The 24,497-nt window shown below is 52.2% G+C and overlaps 9 protein-coding genes across 9 annotated transcripts; 5 read left to right on the top strand and 4 right to left on the bottom strand.

Annotated features, from left to right (window-relative positions):
- Nucleotides 1-179: 179 nt before the first annotated feature.
- Nucleotides 180-2,019, bottom strand: APUU_10963S (uncharacterized protein; the record flags this gene model as incomplete). Its single annotated transcript, XM_041706629.1, has 2 exons — nt 180-1,000; nt 1,050-2,019. 2 exons carry the CDS (start codon nt 2,017-2,019, stop codon nt 180-182), a joined length of 1,791 nt encoding a protein of 596 aa, XP_041550329.1.
- A 233-nt stretch (nt 2,020-2,252) lies between these two features.
- APUU_10962S (uncharacterized protein) lies at nt 2,253-3,254 on the bottom strand (the record flags this gene model as incomplete). Its single annotated transcript, XM_041706618.1, has 1 exon — nt 2,253-3,254. The coding sequence occupies one exon, from the start codon at nt 3,252-3,254 to the stop codon at nt 2,253-2,255; it is 1,002 nt and encodes a 333-aa protein (XP_041550328.1).
- Nucleotides 3,255-3,566: 312 nt separating this feature from the next.
- On the bottom strand, nt 3,567-5,056 carry APUU_10961S (uncharacterized protein; the record flags this gene model as incomplete). The annotated part of the gene is made up of 3 exons (XM_041706607.1): nt 3,567-4,340; nt 4,390-4,960; nt 4,998-5,056. The coding sequence occupies 3 exons, from the start codon at nt 5,054-5,056 to the stop codon at nt 3,567-3,569; spliced, it is 1,404 nt and encodes a 467-aa protein (XP_041550327.1).
- A 378-nt stretch (nt 5,057-5,434) lies between these two features.
- On the top strand, nt 5,435-6,935 carry APUU_10960A (uncharacterized protein; the record flags this gene model as incomplete). Its single annotated transcript, XM_041706596.1, has 2 exons — nt 5,435-5,650; nt 5,712-6,935. The coding sequence occupies 2 exons, from the start codon at nt 5,435-5,437 to the stop codon at nt 6,933-6,935; spliced, it is 1,440 nt and encodes a 479-aa protein (XP_041550326.1).
- A 3,942-nt stretch (nt 6,936-10,877) lies between these two features.
- Nucleotides 10,878-13,001, top strand: APUU_10959A (putative MFS phosphate transporter; the record flags this gene model as incomplete). Its single annotated transcript, XM_041706584.1, has 3 exons — nt 10,878-11,194; nt 11,272-11,439; nt 11,495-13,001. 3 exons carry the CDS (start codon nt 10,878-10,880, stop codon nt 12,999-13,001), a joined length of 1,992 nt encoding a protein of 663 aa, XP_041550325.1.
- A 780-nt stretch (nt 13,002-13,781) lies between these two features.
- On the top strand, nt 13,782-14,975 carry APUU_10958A (RCC1 domain-containing protein; the record flags this gene model as incomplete). Its single annotated transcript, XM_041706573.1, has 1 exon — nt 13,782-14,975. One exon carries the CDS (start codon nt 13,782-13,784, stop codon nt 14,973-14,975), a length of 1,194 nt encoding a protein of 397 aa, XP_041550324.1.
- A 61-nt stretch (nt 14,976-15,036) lies between these two features.
- Nucleotides 15,037-16,659, bottom strand: APUU_10957S (putative DNA repair protein rad9; the record flags this gene model as incomplete). The annotated part of the gene is made up of 7 exons (XM_041706562.1): nt 15,037-15,063; nt 15,108-15,230; nt 15,280-15,848; nt 15,899-16,114; nt 16,162-16,297; nt 16,346-16,489; nt 16,546-16,659. 7 exons carry the CDS (start codon nt 16,657-16,659, stop codon nt 15,037-15,039), a joined length of 1,329 nt encoding a protein of 442 aa, XP_041550323.1.
- Nucleotides 16,660-16,984: 325 nt separating this feature from the next.
- Nucleotides 16,985-18,981, top strand: APUU_10956A (uncharacterized protein; the record flags this gene model as incomplete). The annotated part of the gene is made up of 7 exons (XM_041706551.1): nt 16,985-17,121; nt 17,190-17,444; nt 17,491-17,615; nt 17,664-17,708; nt 17,754-17,901; nt 17,950-18,881; nt 18,938-18,981. 7 exons carry the CDS (start codon nt 16,985-16,987, stop codon nt 18,979-18,981), a joined length of 1,686 nt encoding a protein of 561 aa, XP_041550322.1.
- Nucleotides 18,982-19,382: 401 nt separating this feature from the next.
- On the top strand, nt 19,383-23,999 carry POL1 (DNA-directed DNA polymerase alpha catalytic subunit POL1; the record flags this gene model as incomplete). Its single annotated transcript, XM_041706540.1, has 5 exons — nt 19,383-19,769; nt 19,851-21,566; nt 21,615-22,172; nt 22,224-22,964; nt 23,016-23,999. The coding sequence occupies 5 exons, from the start codon at nt 19,383-19,385 to the stop codon at nt 23,997-23,999; spliced, it is 4,386 nt and encodes a 1,461-aa protein (XP_041550321.1).
- Nucleotides 24,000-24,497: the final 498 nt, after the last annotated feature.

Genomic DNA, 24,497 nt, shown 5'->3' with positions numbered 1-24,497 from the left:
GTTATGAACTTGTGATGGGCTTGGATATTTTCTTGATTTGTGGATCTAAGGCCACCCGGTAGTTGACTATTTATTCCATGGCAGCTGAGGCTATCTTGTCTCACGTCAGCCCCCGCCGCGCCAGCCCCTATTCATATGTACTACACTAGGTAAACGATGCGGCTGAAAACAATAGCCAGCTAGTCAACATAAAGCAAGCGAACCTCTGCCCCCGTGATATGCTCAATATCATCCAGGAGGTCCTTTGTCCCAGTAAAGTACCCCAAGTCCCCACTCCCAGAACCCCCAAAGACCATCCCCTTGATAAGACCAGCCGATTCATAAATAAAAGACCCCGGCTCATCCAGTGTTTCCTCGCCTTGCACACGCGCCTTGCACCGCACAACCACGTGCTCGAACGTTGGGGCCTCGACGGCACGCCCGTTTTCAATCTTCGTGGTGATGTGGCACGTCTTCAAGTTGCCGTACACGCCGTGCGCTGCAGGGGTGTACAGCTTTTCGTCCATATCCGGAGGCTCGGGGAGTAGGTGGATTAGCTGCTGGTCCTCATTAGGGAAGATGGTGTGTTCTACCATGTTCGTGCCTGCGCGTCTAGGCACTGTTGGCTGGACCAGAGCCCAGTCCCTGATAGAGAGAGAGAGATGCTTGGGATCGCTTGTCGAGGGAGCCTGGCGTTCTCCAGATGACGCGAATACGGTACCCAGATGATGGGACTTGGAATTGCGGAGGTTTTTTATTTTCGACTGTTTGTTCTGTAGGTCTGTAAGAGTCTTCCAGGATTCCTCCAGCCAGCGTTCTATGCGCCGCGACATGTCCTCGTCTTTTTCGTTTTGTTTCTCAGCCTCGAAGTAATCGAGCCGCCTCTTTACTTGGGCAATAACATCGGCGATTGTCTCGAGACCCTTTTCTATGCCTTGATCACTGGGGGAGTCGACTTGGAGCAGGCGGTCTCTGTGTGCGTCCCCTTGATGCACACCGCCATCTTTCCACCCTCGGATTACTAGTTTTTGTTAGTTATATACTAAAAGCCTTGCATTGGTATAACTTACCTTCAGTGTCTGCTTCAGAAAGTGTACTTTCCTCAGGAAAGCAGCAGCGCGAACAAGTCAACGCAAATGGAACCCAGGCCTCTGAATGCGGATTCTTCACCTCAACCCAACCGCCCAACTTTCCCTCTCTGTATACTCCATGTTCACTGCAAGGGCCCAGACTCATTCCAGGCCTTGGATCCGGACGAAAATCTGCCGCCCTTGCACCAGGGTCATAGTCCATGGAAAGCACACCTCTTGCAATCATGTTATCCTTCCTTATCGTCACAACAACAGAATCAAGACCACGCCCGTCAAGGATTGAAACAACAGTCTCCCTTACATCCTTCCAGTCTCTTCTGGAATGTCTATCAACTCCTATAAGAACCGTCGACGGAGACTCATCTCTATCCCACCCACTCCCACCAATCCGAAAGCACCCGATGGTGAATACCCCAGCGCGGTCAATCCCGTCGAATATCTCCATAGCCACCTCCGTCCAGACAGGGTATATATCATCCGTAGGGAGACAGGGGTAAATTTCAATCCGGCGTATCACACTCACATCCGCAACCTCCACGGTAATCCCCTCAAGCCCTCTACCGCAGAGATCCCGCCAGAGCATCCGCGCAAGGTCAATCCGGGTACACGCATACGGGGGATCATCCTCACGGCGCCCCATAAGCGACACCGCCAGTGTAGTCGTTGGCTCGGCATCCGGTTCGTACACGGACCGTCGTCCCCAGAATATAGCAGATCCGACTCGATGGTTCTGCGCGCGGCAGAGGTCCTCGAGTTGGGATGATATCGCGCCGCCGTCGCGCCAGAGGGCCTTGTAGGGAGAGGATTTGGGGAGGATGGTGTATTTCGCGCAGAGGAAATCGTGGAGCCAGGGACCGCCGGCTCGGAGGTCGGTTTCTATGAACCCGTCTGTCTCCGGAAGGGAGTGTTCGTCGGTTGAGCCGTAGCCTCTTCGGTGTGGGAGTGCCATTTGAGGTTGAGACTGGAGACGTGGACGAAGGTGTATGGTTGAAAATGGTGGAAATGATGGAAATGATGGAAATGATGAAAATGGTGGGAATTCTTCAGCAAAAGGCTCAAATAAATAGTCACATAAAGTTTGTTGAAAGTGTATTGAAGGTGTGGACGACCAATGAGTTAGGGCTACGTGGGCTGATATCAAACCAACTTAACATCTTAATTCTACCGTAGTTCATACTTGAGTCACCCAATTATACGCTCCAGGTACTTCAACCAGTTCTCTCCTAGTACCTTTCGCATCTTCTCCTCTGGCCACCCTGCGCGAGCCATGGCCTTTGCCAACTCTGGCCGGTCCTTCAACTGCCCCAGTGGCTTGACCACCGTCTGACTCCCCCATGGCGTCAATCTGCGGGCATACCCCTTGTCCAAGTTACACCACGCCATGAACTCACTGGGCCTTGCATGGCCCTCGCTCGCATCAGACCCAACACCAACCAAATCCTCCCCAACAAGGCCAATCACATAGTCCAGCGCAGCAACATAGTCATCAATCGTCGACTCATTCCCCTTCTCCATATGCGGTCCAAACTGGCTAATCCCCACAAACCCGCCCTTCTCCCCCAGCAACTTCAGCAGCTCATCATCCTTATTCCTCGGATGCGCCTTCAACCCGCCAGGCAACACATGGCTAAAGCACGGCGGTTTCTCCCTGCTCGCATACTCAATCACATCGCGACTCGTCACCGGCCCAACATGGCTCAAATCAACCACAATCCCCAATCTCCCCATCTCATCCACAACCTGCCTCCCAAACCCCGTAAGCCCGCTATCCCGCACCTCCGTATACCCAGCCCCGCTATAATTCTGCGTATTGTACGTAAGCTGCATCTTGCGCACCCCCAGATCCCGAAACACACGCAGGTAGTCAATCTGGTCTTCAATGCCCGCGGTATTCTGCCAACTAAGCAGCACGGCGGTTTTGCCACTCTTTTTGGCGGCGCGGATATCGGAGACGCTGTGCGCTTGCACTATCAGCTCGCTGTGCGTCTCGAACCATTTCTTCCATTGGATTATGTTAGAGATCGAGCCGCGGAATCCTTCCCAGATTCCGCATGTGCAGGACACGCCTGTTATGCCGCCGGCCTGCCAGGCTTGGAAGATTTCTGGGGACCAGTTGGCGATGTTGAGGCCGTCGAAGTGGATAGCGTCTTTGTAGACTTGGAGGGCTTCGGTTTCGGTGACCATGTTGTATAGAATATCAAAAAGTTATGAGAGGTTGAAAGTGAAAAGTGAAAAGAGAAAGAGTGACTACTGCAGAAAGAAAAGGACTGACTGATTCATGGGATTCGGGGGCTGTCCGATATAGATTTCCTATTTGGGCCGGATATGGCGTGCTCGCAGAACGAATTGTCTGTTGGAGATAGCTGGCTAGACACCAGCCTTGCAAGGTCTTTTGGTGTAGTGGTCTAGCGTCTTATCATTATCTGCAGTTGGAGATGTCTGCACATATTAACTATCCAAGAAACTTGACTAGATATGCTTATACAGTCCAAGCTATCACAGATTCGCCTTCTCGCGATCAAAACAAAACCCCAGCTCCTCCAGCGTAGTAACATCCCTCCTCCTCTCCCCCAACATCTGCGACGCCTTTTTGATATCCGGAAATCTCTCCCTCATCCACTTCTCCCTCTCCCCCCAGAACGGCGGCTCTTTTCCACGCCCGTCATTCTCAAGCCCCTCCTTCCTTGCTGCGCCCATACTAATCCCATAAAGCGAGTTGATATACTCCGCATCAAGCGGAAACGCAAGACTATTAGACCCGCCTCGAGAACTTCTCCAATCCGCAATCCACTGCCCCATCTCAGCAAACGGCGGAAGAGACACCCGGCCCGCAAAAACCCTTGCAACCCACGCGCTCTGCGCCTGGCTAAACGGAAACGGGACGATGCGCTGCGGTGTCCCGATAAAGGCTAGTGTTGGCTCGGGGGTGTAGAATACATGCTTGAACAGGGCATTCGGTCTTGATCCGTCCGTAACGACTGGTGGGCTGAGGGAGGACAGGAAGGGCGTGGAGAAGTGGTATCCCGTGCAGAAGATTATGTGGTCGATGTCGCTCTCGCTCTCGTTGAGGCTGGTTGCGAAGTGTACGGTTTTGGTTTTGGGGGTGAGGTGGGTTATTTCAGGGATTGGTTTGGAGACTGGTGCTTGTATGGTTGGCTTTGGTGTTGATGTTGCTGTTCGCTCAGAGATGAGAAGAGGATGTTTTGAGACTTGGCTGATTTGGGCTGCGATGTCGATTCCTGAGGCGGAGTGGCCGACCACGATGACTTTCTATATAGCTTTAGCTTTAGTATGATACTTGTTATATGGGGCATCATACCTTGTTGGTAAAAGGCTCTGCACGGCGGTATACAGACGAATGGAGGATCGAGCCAGGATATCGCCGATTCCACTCCTCCAGCCCTGGGATAGCTGGGATGTTCGGCTCGTTATAATGCCCATTAGCTACCACTACACCATCGAACCGTGCAGTGGAGACTTTATCAGATTTGATGTCCCGCCATGTTACAGTCCACTCAACCTTTGGGCTTCTCGACAAAGATATATCCAGAACCTGTGAGTGCAAGCGCATCAACGGGCGTAACTCCTCTGCATACCGATGGAGATACCCCTTGACAACCCGATGCGTAGGAAACAGCGCCGTCCCCGACGGAAAGGGGAATTCGCAGAACTGCATCAGTGAGTTGGGGATGTTTGTTTCCAGCGAGTCGTATACCGGAGATGCAAATGTTCCATCCACTGCCACTGCCACTTGGCTTGGTGTCGCATTGGGGATAGGACTGCTGGCGGTGCCCTCATCGCCGGTATAGTTCCAGATACCGCCGGGCTGGTCGCGTTGTTCGAATACGGTAATTGTCTTGAATTTTCGCTCTGCTGCCATATATCTGGATCTGTCAGTTGGGGACTTTAATAAGAACGAATGCCTACTTTGCAGCAGCCAGACCACAAGGGCCAGCTCCAATGATTGCAACACGGTCGATGTCCATCTGAACGTAACTGTAGATACTTGCTGTACTTGTTGTACTTGGTGGCAGATCCGGTGATTTAAACACTGGCTCTCGACCCACATCATACGGCAAATTGGATGCTGTTGGAGACCAGCTAACCCTATCTTGTATAGACCGGAGCTGACGCCATCGCCGCCCGGATTGCATTCTGCAGACTTTGCTCGAAATGGTAAAAACGGACGGGGCTTCTCCGGTCAGCTCTTCGTGCCGTTTATCAGTGTTGTTAGTCGACTTGTGGAGGCCATGGTGTGCTCTGTACGAGTCATCCAAACAATTCAGCCAACCTGTATATATGGATCGAATCCCGAATCGATCCCCGTCCATGATTTTTTCACAGCTTTATCGCATTCATTAAGAATGACAAGTCCCTCCGATCATAAGATCGACACCGAAGTCGAAGGCCATGAAATCCAGTCGCAGGCACCGCAAACCCGACGAGCTCGTCTCAAGGCCGCAGTCTGGGATACATGGGACAAGTCCCCAGAAGAGCGCCGTCTCGTCCAGAAAGTAGACTGGTGGCTGTTAAGTTATGCCTGCATTGCATACTTCATCAAAGCCCTTGACCAGGGTAACGTACGTCCAGACATCCGCATACTACATACCTACCCACTTACCAGCCCTAATACTAAGACAGACATCAAACGCCTACGTCTCCGGCATGAAAGAGGCCCTCGATCTCAAAGGCAACGACCTCAACTACCTCACCACCTACTGGAACATCGGGTACATCCTCGGTCAAATCCCATCCCAGCTCATCCTCACCAAAATCCGCCCCTCAATCTGGCTGCCCGCCCTCGAGCTCCTCTGGAGCTGCCTCGTGATGGCCCTCGCCGGCGCCAAAAACGTGCAAACCATCTTCGCCCTGCGCTTCTTCATCGGCCTCTTCGAGGCGTCCGCTTACCCCGGTATCATCACCCTGCTAGGGAACTGGTACACACCAGCCGAACTCGGCAAACGAGCCGCCATCTTCCAGGCTTCATCCAGCGCCGCGAATATGTTCTCCGGGTATCTCCAGGCAGCGCTGTACTCTGGCATGAACGGACGCGCGGGTCTCGCGGCGTGGCAGTGGTTGTTTATCTTCGATGGGATCCTGGGTATCCCCATCTCTCTATACGGATTCTGGGCGATTCCCGATTCGCCGAATGATTCGCGAAACCACTGGTTAAATAAAGACGAGACGGAGCGCGCCGCGCAGCGGATGCGCGATGTCGGGAGAGCGCCAGCAAGGAAACTGACCCTGCGCACGGTGCTCGATGTCTTCCGCTCGTGGCCGGTGTGGCTGTTCTCGACTGTGTTCATTGCGCATGTCCTTGGGCTACGCATCTACTCGTACTTTAATGTGTGGCTGAAATCGACGGGGATGTATACGACGGAACAGGTTAATGTTATTCCGTCCGCTGGGTATGGGCTGCAGATTCTCTGTACGTTGATGTTTGCGTGGACGAGTGACTATATCCAGGCCCGGTGGCCGGTTATTGTGGTTGCGTGTGTCCCTGGTATAGTCGGGTGTGTTATACTGAGTGTCTGGCCGGAGCAGAACACGGCTGCTATGATGGCTGGCTGGTTACTGACGTATGCGGAGACTGGGGCCGGGATCTTGTTTACCTCGTGGGTGAGCGAGACGTGTGGCTTTTCGGCGGAGCATCGGGTTGTTGTTATTGGGGTGATGGAGGCCGTGGCGTTTACGTTTAATGCGTGGGTGCCGCTGCTGGTGTATAATACTGGGGAGGGACCGCATTTTAGGATTGGGTATCAGATGGCAGCGATGTTTTTTGCCGTTGAGTTGGTCCTGGCTGTTGGGATTGCGGTGGTGGAGAAGAGATGGCCTGCTTGGAAGATTAAACGACAGGATGTTTAGTGTGTTGTCTATCAAACTAGATGTCAAAGTACACCCATATACACACCTCAAAATAAACACCCCATTCCACAAAAAAGAACTCAAGACGTCGACTCGGTCCTCGGATCGTTCCCAACCCCAAATAAATCGTGTATGCGGGCATCTGCCACCTCGGGACATGTTTCATCCTGAGACCAGTTCTTCACGCTGGGCGCTTGGCAGCATTCCCCGACTGGATAGGTTTTGAGGAATTGGACTGCTCAGACGTGGTCATTTCCCACATTTTGTTGGGGCTCGTATCCGGGGCAGCCAAAGTATGGAGGCGCCAGCTTTTTGCTTTGGTGAACCAGGGAACAGACGTCACAGGGTGCTTATAAGATCCCCGCGCATTATTCAAATCTGGAGTTTGTTGAAATCACCTTCATTTTCTCATCAGTGTCTATCTATCTATACTGCAATTTACTCATCCAAATGAAGATCGCCCTCTTCACAACCCTAATCGTCTCCGCGACAGCCGCAACATATCAGGCCGTCAGCACCCCTCCTTGCAAGGAATATGTATGCTCTCTTTGTCTCTAGGCAAATCGCATGGTCGTTCCATGATCTAACCATCTATTTCACAGGAGGTCTATCAAGAGTGCGGGTCTGCATGCCACCCCACCTGCGAGACGGTCGGGAATGAGCCGAGTGTCTGCACGCTGCAGTGTGTGAGCGGGTGTTATTGTCAGGAAGGGTTGTTCAGGACGGCAGTATGTTCCCTTTTCATTTTTTTTTTCTCTTCTCTTCTTTCCGTCTCTTGTCTGCGATTGTGGATGGGAAGGCTAAGGTGCGTTGTAGAGCGGCGGTTGCGCCCCGGAGGCGGAGTGCAATAGCAACTCCTGTCCTCCCTCTTGAACTAGGAATTGGCCTAGAGTTAGTGAAGTAGAGCAGTCAGTGGGTTTGGTCAAGTTGGGTTAAAAATTCAGTAGTAATGAATCGAATCAAAGAGCTGGCGGTGCAGTGTATGCCTCTGAAAGTAAGGAATGAATCTTGTAAGGAGAATAAATCCAAGTAGGTCACCATTTACTACCAGACAGACTGGATTGCCAACCATCAATATAGATGAGGGAGGTACGTCGGTATCTGACGACCGATGCTCATTGCAGAGATTGGCACAAAATCCACGACAGATCACTTCCGAGATTCAGTGAGGCATTTGCTGGCAGTCGCATCATTATCCCCGATTCAAGCAGGGTGGTATTGGAGTTAATACTTCTGAGACCAGATTCAAGTAGGTAACCATTTGTAGAGTTCAGCTGATGGAGCGATCCGGTGAAGTTGAACTATATTGAGCATTTGCTAATAAGGCATCAAGGTTGGGGTGAGATATATATCTCAGGCTTGATCTGCAGCTCGAAAACACATTCCAAATCCCAGCTCAAGGCGCAGGCGATCGGAATGCAAGTCCACGCACTATGCAGCATGCAGCCAGTGGTGACTGATGATCGACAAACCCGAGGCAATTGGTGACTGCGCCTCAGAACTTTGGCACCCCGCGTCCCACAGGATCTGCAAGGGGTCTGTAATCTCAGAATCTGTATGCCTGTCGAGGATCATCACTGCCAAGGGGGAAATCTGCTATATATAGGGAACAACATGGACAACGTGGCTGTGGCCTCGCATGCCGCTTGATGGCATGACGTGTACGTCTGGTTTTCAACCTGATATGCTCACGCAGTGACTACGACAACTCATCATGTTCAACAAGTCTCTGTCCAACAGGTAAGGGGCAGTCCACCACCTGACGAGATATCAAATTTGTCCGGCTTTCGCAGTTCGTAATCAAGTTAGTAATGCGCTCGACAGGAATGTGTCAAACCGAAGCCGACTGAGCCGGATGGACAGGGGTCATAACGAGCTGTCCTGAATGAGGGCAAAGAATGAGGGCAAATCAAAACAAAGCAATATCACACGTGCAGGGCGGACATGCCGGTCCATAAGGGAAAACTCCCAGAAAGCCTCGCAACTTCAATTAGTAAAGTAAACGAGGTCAACCCACGGGTTCAAGATTTGAAACACGGGCGCTACTGTCCGGAAGCACCGAAGAACAAAAGCCGGCGCAGCCGATCGTTAGTGCTGGGTGCGGGCACGCCTGCCACTGTCTCTCGAGGAAGATGCACGCCCTGCCTAGCGTCGGCGCGTCTGACCACCATCCACCTACATCACGGGTCACAGGTCGTTACCAACCTGGCACAAGCCACAAAGCGTAGCAGCCAAGTCTAGCCAAGTCCAGGTAAGCATCCCGAAGCATTGCGAAGCCTTTGAGGCGTTTCTCCAAGGCAAATCGCTCAAGGCTTGTCTGACTGCTTCCATGTAAACTGCCATCACGTTCCCTGATACTCGAGATCGACTGGGCGCGTAATATAAAACCCTTGCGGATCGCGTTCCTGGGGGGCCCACTGACCGTTCGATTGCTCCACTCGCGCGACATTATGATGAAGCAGCTAGGCGGAACTAGAGAAGTATATGTCAGGTGCTGGATGCGCCATCAAACAATCGTCTCAGCTCAGTCCTCGTGGTGACTTGTCGTGGGGTGTGTGGTAGAAAGCTGGTCAAGGCAGGGTTCTAGAACAGAAACCGGGGCGACAGCTGAATCGCGAAGGACAAGAGAGTTGCGTAGTCCAGCCACAGACATCAGCATGTCACGGAGGTGGTTTGATGAGGGTGTGGTTGAACCGAGATTGCTTGGACGGGCCGGAAGCCCGGAACCCTATGAGTGGCCGGGATGCAGCCACGTGCCTGGAGCTTTGGGAGATCGGGCCAGCTCCAGATCGAGGGAATCAACGACGCGAGGGCTATACGCCGTCTTGCGATGTCATGCCCAAATGATATCGTAGCCCTCCACGGAGAATTTGTGACCTGTCGGTTGGACTGGTCATTCAATTCGGCTCGTAGGCGGGATCCTAATAATGTCCATGATTATCCTGTCGCCTGGGCCGTCTTGACTTGGCATCTTGAAGCTTCTGTCCAACCCCAGAGTGTATCAGTACTACCTGACGACGACGCGACGTAATCGGGCAGACGGCAACAGGCAGTCGGATTCGAGAGGACTCGAGATGGAAAGTGGTCGGGTGCGCTCTTTCCCTTCTGAAACTGGCAAGCCGGACGTGCAGGAGTGGCAGTGCCAGTCTGAATGACAAGTTGACAACGCAGTGAAAGCGTGGGAGGCTCCAGGATTCAACCCCGTGGTGCGGTGCGGGGAACTGATTGGCCAGCCTGCATCCGGAGCTGGGCAGCGATTTGCATTGGGCAGGCGGTGCAGGCCGATCGCTGCGGATTCTGCCACCACGTGCGCAAGTGATTGGTCGGGAGCGTCAGGGCGATCGACCGATTAGTTTTTTTTCCCTGACACACTTCCGCCGCCAAGAGCTGCTCGCATGCTGGTTGCTTCCATCGAAATTCCACCCCCAAGCGACCAGCAAAAATGGCAATTCGCAAGGCGAATCACCGAATTGCCCTCCCCCGTTGCCCACGAGGCGGGCCCTCCTAGGATGGCAGTCGTCGGCCGTCCCACTCCCCGCTCTGGCTGCAACTGCCACTCACAGGAAGGCTCGCTCCAGTTGCTGCGGTGGAACCGGCTGCGACGCTGGGTCAACCCAGAAGCCCACCGACTTATCAGACGCCACCCCTCAGACATGTGCCCGATTCGCCAATGCCTGCTGGCTCTCCGCTGCCGCCTTCTTCCAGAGATTTTTGGTTAGCTATATATTCAACCTCCTCTTGTCCGCTTGGCTGCATCCTTCCGTGACGTCTCAACGCTCCCTCACTCGCGAGTCTTGCTCCCCCAAGACACCCAAGCCTTCTCTAGATCGGCTCCGTCGCCTCTAAACCTCTTGACCTCGACGGCCAAGAGCATCCGCTTGCCTCGCAATTGCCAGGGTTGTCTTGCTGATCGTCGAAAAGAAACGGTTGTGAGAGGTCGAGATGGCTGATTTCGGTCCCCGTGCGCCCCATGGGCCCGATATGACGGGCGACCATGAGCCCTTGGAGAACATGGACATCAACGAGAAGGGTGCTTTCGATGCCCTCATTCGCCCCAGCGACAGCTACACACCCGACGGCACCTACTGGGCCGACTTGAATGTCTTCAAGCGCGTCAAGTTCGTCAGCTCCTACGATGCCACCGAGGCCAAGCGCGAGCTCAGCGGGATCTGGGAAATGACCAAGGCGGATCCCCTCTCGCCAATCTCTTATTACTTCCGGAATATGGTCCTTCCTGGTGCTGGTCTCGGTCTAGAAGGGTAAGTCTTCTCGTGCGCTCCCAACTAGTGGGGATACAGGGCACTAACCTTATTTTTTCTTTTCTTTTTTTTTTTAGTTACGTGCTCTTCTCTATCGGAAACTTGAAACCCCTCTTCGAAGCTGCCTTCGCCGAATGTTGGGACGATAAAACCATTTGCAATGCGCAATGGATCAACGCTGTTGACTATCTCGAGATTTGCGGTATTATTGTCGGTCAGATCTTAGTCGGTGTTCTCGGTGACTGGTATGTCGAATATCAATTGAGTTCGGAGCGTTTCTGACCTTATTTCTTTTCTTAGGCTTGGTCGCCGTTGGGGTTTGATTCAGGATGCCACGATTATGCTTATCGGTCTGGTCATGCTTACCGCCGCCTGGGGTGTCACCCAGAACGGTTGGGTTATCTGCTACGCTTGGTCTTTGTTCTTCTACGGTATCGGTGTTGGAGGCGAATACCCCATGACTGCCACCAGCGGTATGGAGAATGCCACCGGCTCCGGAAAGGTCTCTACCAAGGAAGATCGTCTGCACCGTGGTCGCAAGGTCACCAGTGCTTTCTTGATGCAGGGCTGGGGTCAATTTTTCAACCAAGTCCTGCTCATCATCCTGCTGCTTTGCTTCCACCACGGCAGCGGCAACCCCTCGTACTCCACCGTCTCTGCGCAGTGGACTTATCGTGTGTCTTTTGCAATCCCCGCTGTCGGTACCTTGTGGCTCGTCTACTACCGTGCGTACCACATGAAGGCTGCCAGCAAGCAGCTGCAGAACGCGAAGAAGAAGGCCTCGGTCACTGGTTACGATTTCGAGTCGCTCAGACTCACCTTCAAGCACTTTGGATTCCGTCTCGTCGCAACCGCTGGCGCCTGGTTCGCCAACGATGTCTTTTTCTACGGTAACAAGCTGTTCCAGTCCGAATTCATCAAGGTCATCAGCCCTCAATCCGACTCCATCATGCCCACCTGGCTTTGGAACCTGTGCAACGTCGGTGTTTCGCTCGTTGGTTACTACCTGGCTTCCTTCTTAATCGACAACAAGCTGTACGGCCGCAAGTGGATGCAGATCGTCGGTTTCCTGATGTGTTTCATTCTCTTCATGGTTCCCGGATTCAAGTACGACTACTACACCTCACCCGAACACATCAAGGAGTTCCAAGCCATGTACTTCTTGAGTTCCTTCTTCAACCAGTTTGGTCCCAACTCCGTCACTTTTCTCGTCGCCGCAGAAGTCTTCCCTACCCCCATCCGTGCCACCGCTCACGGTATCTCTGCCGCTGCCGGTAAACTCGGTGCTCTCCTCGCCTCCGTCCTTTACAACTACATCACCACGCAAGAGAAGTTCCACATTGTCCCCTGGTTCGGTCTGGGAGGTGTCGTTCTCACCTGGCTCTTCCTCCCCGATACCACCGGTCTCGATCTGAAGGAGCAAGAGCGCCGCTGGAAGTACATCCGTGAAGGCCGCGAAGAGGACTACCACGGACCTGCCGTCCACTCCAAGCACCTTTCCATCTGGGAACGCTTCCGTGGCAAGGGCAAGTACTACGACGCCGAGCTTGACTACCAGCACAAGGTCGAGGAATACCGTGCCGAGTGGGAAGCCGCCATGTCCGCCAAGATCTCTGAGAAGGACAAGAGCGCCTTTGAAGACGAGACTGACGATGACCTTCTCTCTGGCCACGTCCACTCCTACTTCCACCGCACGAGTCCCATGTTCCGCGGTATGGAGGAGAAGCCCAACAAGGGTGACAACTTTGCCCTCCCTCCCGCCGCTCGGTCAGATGATTCTACCGAGAACTCGATTGAAGAGAGATAATCGTTCTGCATACATCACTATACCCCCTTTTGTTTGATTCTACCTCTTTCCTTATCCATGGCGAGGCAATCTAATCACTTGTTTGATTCACTGTTCCTATTATGTTCTCTATTCTGATGACAACGCGCACACGCATAGAGCGGGCGGAATGACCGCAATTTTTATACATACCCTAGTACATAGACTGAATGCTCAAACTGATCAACCGATCCATCACTTTCCTGCTCCGTACACTCCCCTACTCCATAAATTTCCAACACGGCCATCTCCGACCAATCCCAAAACCTGAAAAGTCAATTACGCACACTTCCCCTGGTTGTAACCAGGCATACCAGTGCCACTGATGAAAATTTTCTGGCTCGCTCCGCTGCCGCCCGGCACTGCAACCGCGGGCCTGGCCAGGCGTCTGGACTGCTCAGGCTTGGAAGCCAGACTTACACAACCGAGGTTTCCGCCGGGTCCGCCACTCCACTTAAAAATCCATTGGATGTAACCGGTTTAAACCTGATGCGGTGCTTTTTCTGCCGTGCATTAATTGCCCCGCTCTACCATCTAAACCGTAATCGGAAGGCGGGGACTAGGGCGGTATGGGTGAGCTTTATCTTATCTGCACGTGCGGGAAATTGTTTAGTCTTGTCCCTCTTAGTCTTGTCGGCTTTACTCCGCGTCCGTGCTTTGTTAATGCATGCCCCTCCATGAACTACTAATTATACCTCTTAATGCATCAACAAAGCCAGCCAAGACATTGAAAAGAAGAAGAAGAGAAAAAAGAAGAAGAAAATGTCCCCACGACCAGTACCAACCCTCTTCGCGTTCGGCTCCAACGGCTCGGGCCAACTAGGTATCGGGCACGATGAGGACGTGTCTGTGCCAACGCCTTGTATATTTGCAGACTATACTCCTTCTCCAGCCCCAACACAGACACAGGTTCCCCGCGTCTCACGCATCGTTGCAGGCGGGAACCATACGCTTGTCCTGCTTGATGATGGGCGGGTTTATGCGGCGGGGATGAATGGGGACGGGCGGTGCGGGATAAATTCGAACTCGAACCCAAATTCTCATTCGAGATTTAGGTTTGAGGGGGTTACTGTGGTTGATGAAGAAGAGAAGGATGAGGAGAGTGGGGGTATGTATGATGTTTTCACGGGAGTTGCCGCGACGTGGGAGGCAACGGTTTTGGTTGCGAGGAGGAGGGCTCATGAGGGCGAGGGCGGGGGCGGGGGCGTGGGTCGGGATGTAGTGTTTGTGCTTGGGACGGGGATGAAGGGGGAGCTTGGGCTTGGTACTGAGATGACGCAGGCTCAGGTCGGGAAGATTCGTGATTTCCCGCCGCGAGGCTTGGAGGTGGTTTCTATTGCGGCGGGGATGGGGCATGTTGTTGTTGTGTTGTCGGATGGGGCGGTTTATGGGTGGGGTGCGTCGAGGAAGGGGCAGTTGGGTGGTGGGTTGGTTGGGGAGAAGATTGTTTGGGAGCCGAAGCGTATTGAAGGGGTGCCGTTTCGAGTGACTGATGCTGTATGCGGGAGGGAGTTTACGGTGTTGTGTGGGGATGGGGAGAAGGGCGAGTTTGTTGTTCTTGGATCTTTGGGAGATAAATGGGGAATCCTTGCAGGGACGCCTGCAGCGGAGGATGTGAAGGGGTATTTGAAGATGGATGCTAGTTGGCATGGTGTCTATGTACATCAAAAGGATATGTCTGTTCTTGCCTGGGGCCGGAATGACCGCGGTCAGCTACCACCGGGAGATTTGCGCAGTGCAAAGGAGGTGGCGGTTGGTAGTGAGCATGCGCTTGCTCTACTCGATGATAGGTCTGTCGTCGCGTTTGGATGGGGCGAGCATGGCAACTGCGGACCAAATACAGATGCGCAGGGCAATGTCAAGGGTACATGCAACCGAGTTCCCCTTCCTGAGGGAGGCTTTGAGGTGGTCGGTGTTGGTGCTGGCTGTGCGACGAGCTGGATTATTGCATCCTGAGTGCTCTCTGCCGACTGTTCTAGCGGGCACGGTCCGTGAATGAACATCGAAGCAATAGGCTTCAGTCGAAGAGCCCGAGTCCGTGGAGCTACGGGATGTTAGCTGAGTCGCAAGACGGGAGGAATGGCCTACCTGTGACATGCGTTGTGTTGGAGGAATCCCCATGTCGTCTTGATGGCTCAGGTCCATCTGGTCGTGATCTCTTAGAGCGGGTTCACTATCCCGCAAAAGCGGCCCCAAACTCTCGGGGTTATCCTGCTACCGTTAGCAGGACGTTGGCAACATCAAACGAATTGCGTCTTACCGGGTCTGCAGTCGCGTCCCAACCGAGCATATCCTCAGCCTCGGGTTCCTCGTCCTCGGGCACGTCCCATTGTCTATCGTCGTCCGCCGGCACAAAAAGACTATCAAACTTGGTCGACGGCTGCGGCTGTGTTGTGGCCTGTGTACTCTCTGCTGTACCTCGGGAGGATGTCCCGGTGAGAGGACGAATGGGCCTGTTACGAGGAGGAGCTATCTGTCTGGCGTTTGCTGGGTTACTTGGTTGACTAACTTGTATGGGTGCGGGCGTTTGTCTGGCCGACAGTTGCGGTACAGGCCTAGAGGAACTCGGTAGGTCCTCCGGGCCTGCTTCGCCTGTTGTCATTAAGGTGAACTCTGTTCGAATGCCCTCGAAATTGTAGGCAAGCTGTAAGGGTCGGCAAGGACGGGCGTATCGGGCGGTGATCATGACCCTGGAAGTTTCGGCGTGGGATATCACTGCCTTGAAATCCTTCAGGCTAATAGCGACGTGGACTCCATCATCGGCTAGGAAATGTTCAAAGTCCGTCTTGTCGATGGCGACCGATGTGTGCACCGGCTGTCTAAGTGTGTCTACGCCATACATCAGTACAGGATTGTCTAAATAGAGTCTATAAACGAACCATTCCCGTCGGTAATCTTGGTAGTGAAGCTAGTGAAGATCACCTTGTTGTTTTCCGCATAGATGTCTAGCTGTTCGGCCGATGGGCTGAAATGGGTTGTGATCTCTTTCAGGAATAACGGGTCGATACTCCATTCATTAATCGCTTGTGACCGGTCGAAAACAGCGTGATGAATCGAGGTGGACTCGTATGTCAGCTTGTAGGATTTGATCACGCCTGGTAACAGTTAGCCACGAGCTAGATAACTAGCCAGTTGTACTAACCAAGACCACATATCATCCGAATGACAATCCGGCACTCCGTCTCGTCTGGATGCTCACGGACCTCAATCTCGCAACGCTCAACCGCGGTATCTTTATCCCGCCGATTGTTTCTTCCAGGAAATACCGAGAGCAGAGCCTGTGGAATTAGCACAAGGCTCAGCCTCACTTGGATCAGTAAGCGTACCTTCAAGTATACTTGACAGCTGAACTTTCTGGTATTTGATGACCGGGAGCTGACTGAAAACTCGTAATTCTCAAAGAATTTCTCGGGATCAAATACAAAGGACGAATATGCCGTCTTGCTTGAGTTGAGCGAACTCAGGCGAAGCTACACAGGGTCAGAAACAATACAGCCTCAGGTACATTCCATTTAACACCACACACCAGATCATACTCGGCCTCAATGCCCACTGTTTCACCATTTTTTGCCAGGCATACTAGAGCATCCTGGAATCGAGATAATGCTCCTGGGAGGAGGCACAGAGATAAAGTGGTCATGGCTCGAGAAACAAATCTCGCCAGGCTCGCAATACGCGTAGCCGGTGTCTTTGGGTAAGACCAGTCTCCGAGTCAAGTAGTTCTATTCGTTCAGCGTCTGTTGTTGTTGGTGAAGGCAGCAACAGAGTTAAGGCTCCAGTCCAGACCAAGAACGCGTGTTTACATAAGCAGCTCCGCGCATGTAAGGCGAACTGCCTAGTCGTCAACTGCATTTCTATCACCAACTTCGCGTCCAGAATCCATCGATATTCCATTATAGACGCTGATGAAGAGTATCATTTTCACGAATACCAGCTTGTGGGGTGGCTGAACTGCTGTCGTGGAAATGGCCGTCACTCTGCCTAGTGAGATCCTCTTTATGGTCCTGGACAACCTAGGAGACGAGGGGGATCATAATAGTCTATACCAATGCGCTCTTGCATCGAGACACTTTACGGAGCATGCGTTGGCTGTTTTATATCGGTGAGTTCTGGCACATTCAGTAGCATTCTCACGGTGTTGGACGCTGTTCATGCTCATACTCACCATAGGATCTATGACGCCTCACCCTTAAGAGGCGGAGGGACCGAGGACGAGCAGTTGAGAACCCAGGCTCGAAGGCCCATGTTTGCGCCAGCGAGTTTCAGGGAGGATCAAAATCCCACATTGAGGAAATGGATTACCCTGTGGCGATCTATCGTCCTCTCTACGCTGGATTTGACTTATCTGCCTTATTACAGCTATATCCGATATTTGGATCTAGATGATCTAGGGAATCTACTCGGTTCTGGGTCCACCGTCAAAGAGTACGTGATTCTTGCAGAATACTTGACTCTGTCTAATCGTTGGTAGCGAACTCTACACGCCGGAGCTTCTGGAGTTCGTATCTCAGGAGTATGTTTCAGAGGGGAACAAGCGGCGTCGTTCGCCAAGGACGTTGCCAGAAAACGAATGGATCAAGGTGAAGCTTGGGTCCGGTAAGTGATCGTTTGCCTGTACTTGTGGTCCATGCTTATCCCTTGAAGCCATTGTCAAGAAGAACGCCTTGATACGAGGCATGTCTTGCGACGGTATGTTCTCATTCGCAAAGCATTGATCTCATCTGATAATATCAGTTCAACCCACGATATTAAACGAATGGGTTGAGGGGTCTCCCCAATTACAAAGCCTGACTGTGTGGTCTGGATCTGCACTTTCCCAGCGTGCAGGCGACAAGATCCGCGATCACTGTCCTGAGTTCAAGCAGCTCAGGATTTATATATGGTAAGGTCCACCGGACTATTTTAAGTTCTAGCACTTATATAACGCCAGGCAAAATAAACCGCCAGGGAATGCAGAGGCAGAGGCAGAAGATCTTTTCAATGCACTCCGGCCCAACTCCCTAGAGTACTTCGAAGTACTCAGCTTCTCCCATCTAGGTCCCCGGTCCATAAAAGCATTGGGAACCCAGAAGGACTCTTTGACTGAGTTGAAGCTGACCAGTCTTACCATTGATACGATCCGCGAGCTTCCCTCGTTGACTGCATTGCCTAATCTAGAGGTTCTCAGCTTGACAGACTCAGTGCCTGCCGTGTGGGACGAATCATTTTATACAAATCTCGGCCTAGTTGCTGACTGGATCCGAACTTGCACAAGGTTAAAACGCCTAGAAGTCAGGAAATTCATGCACGACGCCGAATTACTAAGTCAAGTGATGATGAGCGATGATATCCACCTGACCAGCCTCTCCTTCGCCGGCTTCAAGCTAACCCGCAGCGGTGGCTTTCTTCCTGCCCTTGGGTCCCACACATCTCTACAGACCCTTTACCTCCGTGGCGAAGGAAGCGAAGACCCTCGAGACAGCAATCTGCTCGTCGACGCAGTAGGCGTCCTCGGAAACCTTCGTGAGCTGGAGCTCAAGGATGTATCCGACTGGTTCACCATGGAGCAAGTCCAGGCAGTCACCTCGTTCCTCCCGCACCTAGAAAGACTTTGGATAAGCGGTGACGCCTTCAACGACTCCGTCTGGCCCGCGTTCGTGTGCCTCACGAAGCTCAAAAGCCTAGCCATATATGCCCTCAGCAATTTCACAGCAAACGGGGTGGTCGACTTCATCTCGCAACTCGGACCAGGTAATAACGGACTAAGCCTGTCCATTCTCAACGCGATATCTGGCGTCAATTTTCCAGACGAGGCGCTGGGTATGATTCGCGAGATGTTGGCCGCGAACCTGGATGGGACGTTTGATTTTGGTCTCGCTCAAGGTGCGATGTCCCGGCCTTCTGTTTTAAAATCGGAGTTATGCTAACTTACGCTGCAGAGGAATTCAGCGACGCTGATTCTGATAGTGAATTGTCGGATTAGGCAATATAGGCAAAGCAATATAGGGCAAAGGGCGGAAATCTCTGGAGGGGCGGCGTTAATATGGATTTTGGCGTGTAGTACAGAAATGAATGCACCCTGTCTCTTCACCGCATCAAGCACCACCAGGGCAGTAATAATAAAACTGTACCTAGTAGACGTGGAGTTGCCTGATTCCAAACTAATTAACCGGATTGGCGGAGAGCGGGCGGCGTCGCGTCCACCGCGTCGGAAACGCGTGCCTTTCCCGCGTCAACCACGATTTGCCTGAGCATCCCTTCCGCGACCCATCAAACAGCCAGTGCGTCAACACTGGGCCAATTTTCCTAGAATTCACTCCCAAGTCACTTCCTATGCCCGTCCTATCCGCACAATAATCGCCTGCGCGGAAATACCAACCCACAATGGCTTCAGCCCGCGCGAAGTTGGCGGAGCTCCGCGCTCTGCGTGCGTCAGGGAAAAAGCGTCTGTCCACATACGAAGTCGAGGAACAGGGTGATATCTACGAGGAGGTCGACGATGACGGGTATAAGAAAATTATCCGGAATCGACTTGACGAAGACGATTTTGTGGTCGACGATAATGGCGAGGGATACGCGGATGACGGCCGCGAGGTCTGGAATGAGCAGACGGCTCAGTATAGCGATGAGAGTGACGATGAGAATTTACCGGCGAGAGGAAAGGCTGCTAAACGCAAACGTGAGGAAGAGAAGCAGAGGAAGGAAAAGATCAATAATGGGATCTCGAAATATTTTAACAGTGGACCGGCGGCGGCGGCTCCGAAAGCAAAGGTGAGCGAGCGAGCAGCCCTTTGAATTGGAGATGATGATACGGGTTTGGAGAGCATGGGCTAATTTTACGTGCACTCGTAGCCAGTTGCTACCGCCGAAGACGATGCCTTTCTTGCGGATCTTTTAGGCGAGGTCGATACCAATGTGGTCTCGAACAAGGCTCCGAAGCACAACATCGTAAAGTCGGAAACACGCCGCAAAGTTCGCATATTGTCCCCTCCGCTTTCAGAGAAAACACGCACAGCGAAGCCTCCACGAAAGGATGAGAACAGTGATCCCGTGTCCCCGGTCGGCGAAGAACCGGCCCTCAATCTAGATAACGATGACGGACCCCTTCCTCAGGCGGACGACGACGATATGCCCATGAGCGACCCAATGCCCTCCTCTCCAGTTACCAAGGCAGTAGAGCGAAAGAACATAGTCCCTATAAAGGAGGAGCCTGAGGACGACGATGATGACCTTATGGAGGTGGTGCAGGCTACCGGCCATCACGAAGCCAAGGCACAGAGCGTCAACATTTCCGGCAGCCGACCTCCGCCCAAGATCAAAAAGGAACATTATCCGACTCCTGCCAGTTCGTCTCCGGTGAAGTCTGCGGCAGATGTGAATGCTTCCTGGAATGATGTACGCGACAAGTTGAACGTGCTCAACAGCCCAGCGTCGTCTGAAATGCGTGGCTTTGGCAAGCTACGCCCCCAGGACGTTGTCGAAGAAGACGGAAGCCTTCGATTCTTCTGGCTTGACTACACGGAGGTCAACGGCAGCCTTTGCTTATTCGGAAAGGTGAAAAACAAGCAAAATGGCTCATATGCTAGCGCCTTCGTCAAGGTGGACAACGTCCTTCGAAAACTATACTTCCTTCCCCGCGAGCACAGACATAAGCAGGGCCGTAAGACGGATGAGGAGGTTGATATGGAAGATGTGTACCATGAAGTCGATCAGATGATGTCGAGGCTGAGGGTTGGCATGCATAAGATCAAAGAATGCACCCGCAAATACGCATTCGAGATGCCCGGTGTTCCAAGAGAAACTGAGTACTTGAAGCTACTCTATCCTTATGACAAGCCGGCTTTACCCATGGACACCAAGGGAGAAACGTTCTCTCATGTTTTCGGAACGAACACTTCATTATTCGAGCAATTCGTCCTCTGGAAGAACATTATGGGTCCTTGCTGGCTCAAGGTCGAAGAAGCTGATTTCTCCGCTGTCAACAATGCCTCGTGGTGTAAATTCGAATGCCAGGCCTCAAAGCCAGGACTTATTACCCCGGTCCCTGACACCGAAAATCTCGACCCGCCAACTCTCACCTTGATCAGTCTCGCTTTCCGAACCCAGCTCAATGTGAAAGAGAACAAGCAAGAGATCTTGGTTGCCAGCGGTCGAGTCTACGAGAACATCTCTCTCACGGAGACGTCTCCACCGGAAAAGCTTCCTTGCAAAACATTCACTGTGATGCGTCCGGCTGGTTCTTCGTATCCAGTGAACTTTGAAGCCGAGGTCAAAAGGCAACGGGGTACATACATGTTAGAGAAGAGCGAGCAGATGTTACTCAGTAAATTCATGGCTCTGTTTGAAAGGATGGATCCAGATGTCATGATGGGCCATCAGCTGCAGGAAGTCGACCTAAGTGTCTTGCTAAGCAGACTGAAGGAGAAAAAGACACCAGGATGGCATCGTCTTGGACGACTCAAACGTGGAGAATGGCCCAAAACCTTCAACAGGGGCGGGGGCTTCTTCACCGAGAGGCACCTAGTTGCCGGAAGATTGGTGTGCGATGTCGCCAATGATATGGGAAAGGTAAGAGTCACCATTTGTACCCCAAGACGGCTTGCTAATCGCCAATAGTCACTGATGATGAAATGTCAATCCTGGAGTTTGACGGAAATGTGCGATCTTTACCTTGGAGCGGGCAATTCGCGGCAAGAGCTAGACTTCGAGGCCGCACTCAAGACATGGGCAACCTCCAAAGATGGGCTTGTCAACTTCGTGAACCATTGCGATACCGATACGTACTTCATTGCTGCCCTAGTTCTGCGGCTTCAGATGCTCCCCCTAACCAAGGTGCTCACAAATATTGCTGGCAATTCCTGGGCCCGAACGCTAAGTGGTACTCGCGCCGAGCGGAACGAGTACATTTTGCTCCACGAATTCCATCGGAACAAGTACATTTGTCCCGACAAATATTCTTCCAAGCTGCAAAAGGCGGAAGAGAAGGCCCAGGATGGGGACGAAGACGATTCAGCCGATAAGAAAAAGAAGGACAAATACAAAGGTGGTCTCGTTTTCGAGCCTGAAAGAGGACTTTATGACAGGTTTGTTCTTGTCATGGATTTCAACAGTTTGTATCCTAGTATCATTCAAGAGTACAACATTTGCTTCACCACAGTGGATCGGGCATCAGTGGTACGTTCTCAAACCCCTCATCTGTGCGGTTATGAATACTAACATGTGTAGGCCGAAAATGAGAATGAGGAAAAGGTGCCAGAAATTCCTGCAACAGAGGCTGAACAGGGTATCCTACCTCGCATTATCGCAACTCTTGTCGGCCGTCGGCGGGAAGTCAAGAAGCTCATGAAGGATAAACGCGCAACTCCTGAGCAGCTTGCCACATGGGACACAAAGCAGTTGGCCTTCAAACTTACCGCCAACTCCATGTACGGATGTCTTGGGTACACACAGAGTCGCTTCTATGCTCGTCCCTTGGCCATGCTCACCACATTCAAGGGTCGTGAGATTCTGCGTAGCACCAAGGAATTAGTGGAAAGCAAACAGCTAAAGGTCATTTACGGTGATACCGATTCCGTCATGATCAACACAAATATGGACACCATCAGCGACGCGCTGAGGGTTGGAGACGAGCTCAAGAAGGCAGTCAACGAACGATATCGACTGTTAGAAATTGACATCGACAACATCTTCCGTCGTCTTCTATTGCACGCCAAGAAGAAGTATGCGGCTATTAATATGATGGAGGTGGATGGCAAATACGTCGACAAGCTCGAGGTGAAGGGTTTGGATATGAAGAGACGTGAGTACTGTGCGCTGTCGAAGGAGGCTTCACAGCGACTTTTGAACGAGGTCCTCTCCGGTGAGGATCAGGAGCTTGTCCTGAACCGTGTTCACGATTACTTGCGTGAGTTGGCGGGCAATATGAGAGAATTTACTGTTCCTGTTCAGAAATACGTGATCTACACAGTATGCACTCTCTAATTCCCTCCCCTTCGAGCATAAACTAACTTCAACTAGAAACTGTCCAAGCGGCCAGAGGAATATCCCAACAAGGAAACTATGCCTCCAGCACAAGTCGCACTGCGAGAACTAGCCCGTGGCAGGACAGTGCGGCCAAACGACGTGATCTCCTACGTCGTAACATCCGGAGACTCAGAGACATCCTCTCTTCCCGCAGCCAAACGCTCGTATACCCTCCAGGACGTGGTCAAAAAGGACTCGGGGCTCAAACCTGACATCGAATTCTACCTTCTCAAACAAATATTCCCCCCCATTGAACGTCTCTGCGCCCCCATCCCCGGCACAGATGCAGTTCGCCTAGCCGAATGCCTCGGCCTCGATGTCCGCAAATACCAAATCAACACCTCCAGCACCCAAAACACCCAAAACACCGAGATCTTCCCACTAGAATCCCAAATTCCAGACTCGGTCCGCTTCGAATCCGCCGCAAGATTTGCCCTCACCTGCCGGCACTGCAAAGAACGCTGTGTCTTCGAGGGACTCGCAGCGTCAGCCCACATGTGCAACCCCCACGGGCTGATCTGCCCCAGCCCCTCTTGTCAAAAGCAGTTCTCCGTCTTGACAATCGTCGCACAACTCGAAAGCCAAATTCGTGCCCAAACGTCAAAATACTACGAGGGCTGGCTTGTCTGCGACGAATCTACCTGCGGGAACCGCACCCGCCAGATCAGCGTCTACGGACACCGCTGTCTTGGTCCGCGCGGTCAGGCAGAGGGCTGTTTAGGACGCATGTCGTACGAGTACACCGAGAAGCAGATGTACAATCAACTTCTGTATTTCGCTAGCTTGTGGGATGTGGATAAGGCGCGGGCGGCGGCACAGAAGGAGGCGAGCGGGGAGAAGAAGGATAGTGTTGCTGCGTTGGTAGAGTTCAACCGTGTACGCTTTGGGACAGTCAAGGGCGTTGTCGACGCTTACTTGAAGAAATGCGGTAGGCAGTGGGTGGAGATGGATGGGTTGTTCCGGTTTATGTTGGCTTAAATCAACCCAACTTCCGGATCAAGGTTAAGTTAAAGAGTTGATTCTCTGTATATAGTAATTTTGTTCGACGGCTGGCTGGTTGGATGGATAAGGCTTTGTTTATCACCTCATGCATGGATGCATTTTATGTACGCAGTTCTTTTTACCATTGGCGCGCTTTCTGGCTTTGATTTGGCTTTACTTTGCTTTTCTGCGTTCTGAACGATGGAATGAGTCTTCCCAATTAATCAATACGAGATACATATCATATTATATGGTTTACATTTGTACAATATTTGTCGGTACTCTTAAACAAATGGCGTGAATCATATTAATAAAGCCAACAACACACTGTCTTAGAAGCCCTAAGAGAGCGATACTCGAACATAACCCATCTCGTAATCAGCTAGTCGAAGTTCCTATAAAAGAGTAAATGTCAGCGTCTGCGTATACTCTCGCACAGGTAAATTTAGTTCATGCAGTTAGCATAAGAAAAGCGTGACTATCCTCGAATGAGTA

The sequence above is a fragment of the Aspergillus puulaauensis genome, chromosome 1 (genome assembly GCF_016861865.1).
Source record: "Aspergillus puulaauensis MK2 DNA, chromosome 1, nearly complete sequence".
Taxonomy (NCBI): domain Eukaryota; kingdom Fungi; phylum Ascomycota; class Eurotiomycetes; order Eurotiales; family Aspergillaceae; genus Aspergillus; species Aspergillus puulaauensis.
The sequence above is the reverse complement of the archived record's forward strand: the minus strand, read 5'-3'. Positions and strand labels throughout refer to the sequence as shown.